Consider the following 6,027-nt stretch of genomic DNA (forward strand, 5'->3'; position numbering starts at 1 on the left):
CCTCCCCCTAGTGTTAAGAGTGGGGTTCGACCCGATATGTTGGTCGCTAAGGAGCCAGTGTGCTTTTGAGCTCCCCTGGTGTGTAGTGTGATACCTGTTCTGGTTGCTGTGCAGTGATTTGTGTGCAGTGTCCCTTGTTGGGTGTGTTCTCTTGTGTGCAGTGTTGGTGTCGCCGGATGGTGGAGTACCTGCCTGACCTGCTGGAGCTGGCCTCATTGGTCTGCTGGGTGCAGACGTCCCTACCCTAAAAATGAATTGGAAATAAAGATTGTCTATTGTTATACATATCTGTCTGTGGTGGGTGCTCTCTGACCTCTAATACCGGACCAGACCGGGTTAACAAAGGTGGTGGCAGCTTGACGCTACTCTAAACATCTAAGACCACAAAATGTATTACAGTACCTTTAAAAGCAAGTACTTTTTTACTCTTACTCGAGTACCATGTCGACTGAGCTACTTTTACTTGTAACGGAGTACATTTTGACCAGTAGTATTTGTACTCTTACTCAAGTACTGGGGTCGAGTACTCTGTCCATCTCTGCCAACGTTACACATTCCTTCACAGACACAGTTGAAATATTAAAATGGAACAAAAGTGCTAACGAGAACAGCCCGAGGAGCTAGCTTAACTTACCGGCTAACTGACGAAGAGGGAAAAACGGCGCTCCTCGAGTCATTTGTAGCTTCTTCCTAAAGTTAACTTTTCACTGTTATCTGTTGAAATGTCTTATATGTATTTAATATTGTACCTCATATCATGTAATTAAATAATAACATGGCGGCTCTGTGCGCCAAGACGACCGTAGCGAAACATCAACGAGATCGCGGCTTCTCTCTCCCTCTCCTTCCGGCCCGCCCTTCACAATAAAAGCCCCGGAAACCCTTCAGACTGGACCGCTACTAACCAGTGGAGCCTATATTAAAAGGTAAAGTAACAAATAGCTTTACATTATGGTTACGTTTATGACTTATTTTTTCTCAAGCTCAATGCAGAGATACAAAAGCGTTTTTGTTTCCCTTTTCCTTTTTTTTTTTTTAAACCTTGTGGACCTCTCGTCTGTATTTCTATGACATTTTAATTGTAAATTGTTTCACCTTTACTGTATTATTTTACTGTTCGGTGAAGCACTTTGAATTGCCTTGATTTATGAAAGGTGCTATACCAATAAAGTTGCCATGTTGCCCTTTGCTCCTCTCTCAAGTTCACTTTCTCTAGCCGGAAATGACACTAATGTACTTCCTGTCAATTTTAGTGAAAGATGGGACTTGAAATGAAACCGAAGGAATCTGACTGGCTTAAAACAACTTTAATTGAAAGCATTAATTCATAACAAATTCAATTAAAGAAATTCATTTAATTTTAACCCCGTCAATTAATCTGGGTTTTATTGACTTTAGAAGAATAGTTTTGCAGAGATTAAAAGTTTCTCCATCGTTTTCACCAAAGACACTTCTTGTGACTTTAAATATTATTAATGACCAGAAATATGTGTGATGCATTCTTTTTGAGTCTGGTTTGGGTCCTCTCACCACCACCAATAAACACATGTATGTATGCAATAGGGAATATATATATAAACGTGTCTACGCAGCACCGTCGTTTTCCTGATGCTTTCTTGTGTTTTTCTAGCTGTTTTTAATAATAATAATAATCTTTATTTCTATAGCAATTTTCTTAACACAGTTACAAAGTGCTTTCCAGAACAACAGAACATAAAACCAAACCCAAAACAGAAACAACAAATAAAACAGTGGGATCAAGAAAGCATCAAATATAAACACTGAGGATAAAATAAATAAGGAAAACATATTAAAAGATCAAGGAGCAATGAAAAAGCCTAGCATCACAATCATGAATGCTTTCCTATTTAAAAAAAAAAAGGTTTTAAGAAGAGATTTAAAAGAAGGTAAAGTTGTGGTGAGTCTGATCTCAGAAGGAAGAGAGTTCCACAGTTTTGGGGCTTGCACAGCAAGTCGGGATCTGGGAACAACCAGCGGAGCTGCATTTGCTGATCTGAGGGAGCACCCAGGCACATAGGGGGTCAATAAATCTTTAATATATTTTGGAGCTAGGCTGTGTAATGCTTTAACAGTGATCATTAAAATTTTAAATTCAATACGGAATTTTACGTGTAGACAGTATAACTTAGCTAGCACAGGAGTGATGTGCTCATATTTCTTGGTGCCTGTTAAAATTTGTGCCGCAGCGTTCTGCACCAGTTGGAGTCGGTGAAGGGAGTTCTTGCTGATACCAACATAAAGTGCATTGCAATAATCTAAGCGTGAGAAAATAGAAGCATGTCAAACCTTGTGTAAATCTGAAGAACATAAAAACGATCTGATTTTGGAGATATTTTTTAGCTGAAAGAAGCAGGACTGAACAATTTTAGTCTTTACTTGAGTCTCAAAACAGAGATCTGTATCAAACGTTACCCCAAGACTTTATATTTTTTGAAAGGGACCCAAGCTTGCTATGAACCCAGCTGGTAGAGTTCATAGGACCAGTAACTATGATCTCATTTTTGTCCTCATTGAATTTCAAGAAGTTTTGAGACATCCAGCATTTGACATCGTTGAAGCATGAGAGGAGGATGTCTAAGCTGCTGGAGTTATTGGATTCTACTGCTTTACACGAGTAAAAGTGAAAACGTACGTAAGTAGGACGTAGAAAGTATCTCTCTGAAGGACATTTCTACTGCCATTTTTTCGTTTTTTGCAAGACTAACTGAATCTGGGGCTGCACGGTGGTGTAGTGGGTAGCATTGTCGCCTCACAGCGGGGTTCGATTCCCGGGTCGGGTTCGGGTTCCTTCTGTGTGGAGTTTGCATGTTCTCCCCGTGTGAGCGTGGGTTCTCTCCGGGTTCTCCGGCTTCCTCCCACAGTCCAAAGACATGCAGGATGGGGGTAGGTTCATTGATGACTCTAAATTGCCCGTAGGTGTGAATGTGAGAGTGAATGGTTGTTTGTCTCTACATGTCGGTCCTGTGATAGACTGGCGACCTGTCCAGGTGTACCCTGCTTTCGCCCAATGACAGCTGGGATCGGCTCCAGCCCCCCCGAGACCCTGAATACAGGATAAGCGGTAGACAATGGATGGATGAATGGATGGATGGATGGATGGATGGATGGATAACTGAATCTGGCATCATATTAATAATACAAATAATATAAAATTCCCCTCAAATGCATTAAAACTAAAGTAATGAGCCTGTTTTGAAAATGTGAGGAGTAAAAAAATTGTTTTATAAAAGTAAAAAGGTGTCAGAAAAATAAAGTACAGATACCTGAAAATTCTACTTGACTACAGTAACAAAGTATTTGTACTTTTGTATTTGTAGTGTCACCTTTGACCCGGGGGGGTTGGTCCTCACTGAGAACTGGATGCAGCAGTGCAGCTCAGTCTTTTGTCGTCGGCGTTAATTTGTCAGATTTCCACAGGAGACCTTCGGGAAGAAGACAGGTTTGTATTTGTTATAAGAATTTTGTATAACCTCATGTCTTAAAGTTTTCTTTGTTCAGGTTACAGCTTTATGTGTTGAACTGTTTATTACTTTAGTATCCCCATGGCTGACCTAAATGTTATCAGAGGCCTGGTAGTCATGATGTCTAGTTCTACATGAAGGTTAACTGTCAGTGACGCGTTATCTCCTGTGCCTTTAAAAGACTCAAGTCACAACAGTTATTTACATTTACATTTACATTTAGGTCATTTAGCAGACGCTTTTGTCCAAAGTGACTTACAATAAGTACATTTGTCAAAAGAAGGAAACAAAGAAACCACAACGTATCATTGCCGATAAAGTAAGAGCTAAAAATAGAACAAGTGTTAGGTCCTCATCTGAGTATTTGAGCACTTCCTCTGTAGCATCCTCACACGTTGTTGCATTGTAACTGCTCCTCTTGTACAAGATTAAAGTCAGACGTCGACTTTACTTCTGTCTCCGATCTCCTCCTTGGGTGAATTTATTTGTTTACGGGAAAATTCTTTTAACAGCTTGTTTCACAATTTCCCGATTTCCTCAAACTCACCTCTGAGACAGAAGCGTGCTCCGTTTACACAGGAGGCCTCCGAAAGTCATGCAGGTCAAAAACAACAGGTTCCCTTCTGAGACATCAGACTCAGTTAAAGGGACACACGGTAACCTTTAGATCATTAAATGCATGAAAATGATCCTCTGTTGGGGAGGGGTGGGGGTGTTTTAGACCGGTCACCACGCTGCTCAAAGAAACACGCACACATATAAGAAAAGAAAAAAAACTCAACTCAGATTTAGCAATCAGGAAATACTAGTTCCTCATTGCTAAAATAGTTTTTTCTCTCTCACAAATTCATGAAATGTATTATAATCTCAGAGACTATTCAAGTGTTTTTCTCGCAAATCTCAGAAAATATCAGGGTTTTTTTTCTCAGAAATGCAGATTTTAATCTAGAGTTTTTTTCTCCGACTTTTGCACCCCCCCCCCCCCCCTCGGCTCTTTATTTATTTATGTTTAACCACAATGGCTCTTTGTATACGCCATCGTATATCACAACATATTATTGAATAAAATATTGAAATATTAATCAGACAAGTTCTTGGTATTTCTTTTGGGTTCATTCATTGAAATATTAATCACACATTTTAAAAAGAGATTTATAATAATTGATCAATTAGTTTAAAAATAATCCTGATTAACACATTTAAAAAAATCTTTATAATCGTTAAATATTTTCAATAATTCCTAATTATTTGACACAAGTCGTCTCAAAGGAGATTCCAACATATTTTCTATGGGATTTTATTAATCTGGAGGGAAACTGTTTGTGCAGCAGCTGTAGTACAAAGTAGAAAAGGGTGCAAATGTAACACACTTACAAATTATAACATCAATAATACAAATATCAACAAACCACGACTTTAAGAGGTCAAAAAGTAAGGAGCATACAGATGTTCGACAACTGGCATGTATCTATGAAAATATGCGACATGGCTATATATTACTCCGAAGTATTAATCCTTCATATTTGTAGCTGCCAAAACAAATACTGAACCGTGATTTCCTTCATGCTAACCTGCATATTTTACAAAACAAAATAACTTACTGTGATGATACTAACAATAACTTACTGTTATAATAATACCAACTTAAATATAAATTATTTCTGTTAACCAAATAACTTACTTACAATAATAATAATAATAATAATACTGACTTGGATAGAAGTGGTAAGAGCAGCTCCAGCCTGAAGCAGATTGTTGTTACTGAGGACAGAACTTCTCATCACGTCAGACAGATGTTTGTTTGTTTGTGTGAAAGTTTCAGATTATTTACTAAATTCAAACCAGCTTTCTGTTGGAGCTTCTAGAGAGCAGCATTTTTACTTTTTTTTTTTTTTTTACTTTAAGTGGTCGGATGCCTGAAATAAGGTCAGAGGTCAACGAAGCTGAAGAGATTTTTAGCGATTTGTCCTACAGTAAAAACATGAACAACCATTTTGAAAAAAGGCGGTTGCTAAGAAGCGGTGAAACGAGGCCACAGATGTGATCTTGCCGACTTGTCCGCCTGCGATGCTCAAGCTTGTGTGACCGCGGTGGACTTTGTTTGTAGCCTAGCGTCGCATTTAATTTTCCGGCCAATTGCATTCACGCTCATTATTTTGCTTAACAAAACGTGAAGCTTCATAAACTTGGGTTCGCTATTCTGCAATAATCCAACTTCCTGTTCGGCCTTCAAAAACGCGGCAGCTGTCTAGAATGGATCGTCTTCGGCGCGGCTGGCATCAGATCCGAGGAGTAGAGTAGATTAAATTATCGCCGTCATCACGGAAGGAGCTTGACGAGCCGGTGTTGGAAAAAGTCACCTCAGAGTAGGTGAGTCTGTTTGAGTCTTCAGCCTGCAAAAAGGAAAACAAAGAGAGGTCAAAGAGTTGTCGCTGGTTCGGATCCACGTTTACTAGCAACTACTGTTGCTGCAGTATGTTCATGAATAGGTCTTTAACATCTTTAACCCTGTTTGGCTCAGGGATCAAAAACAGAAACATCACCA

The 6,027-nt window shown here is 39.1% G+C and overlaps 1 protein-coding gene across 2 annotated transcripts in view; it reads right to left on the reverse strand.

Moving 5' to 3' along the window:
* Positions 1–4,752: 4,752 nt before the first annotated feature.
* The window catches only part of LOC311017658 (uncharacterized protein), a 5,293-nt gene continuing 4,018 nt past the window's right edge, over positions 4,753–6,027 (reverse strand). For both annotated transcript variants that reach the window (XM_084016147.1, XM_084016148.1), the window contains one exon: positions 4,753–5,875. In XM_084016147.1, the coding sequence (XP_083872273.1) occupies positions 5,762–5,875 (114 nt within the window). In that variant the 3' untranslated portion in view covers positions 4,753–5,761. The remainder of the gene's footprint in view (positions 5,876–6,027) is intronic.

Source organism: Eutrigla gurnardus (assembly GCF_963514095.1).
Source record: "Eutrigla gurnardus genome assembly, chromosome: 8".
NCBI lineage: Eukaryota > Metazoa > Chordata > Actinopteri > Perciformes > Triglidae > Eutrigla > Eutrigla gurnardus.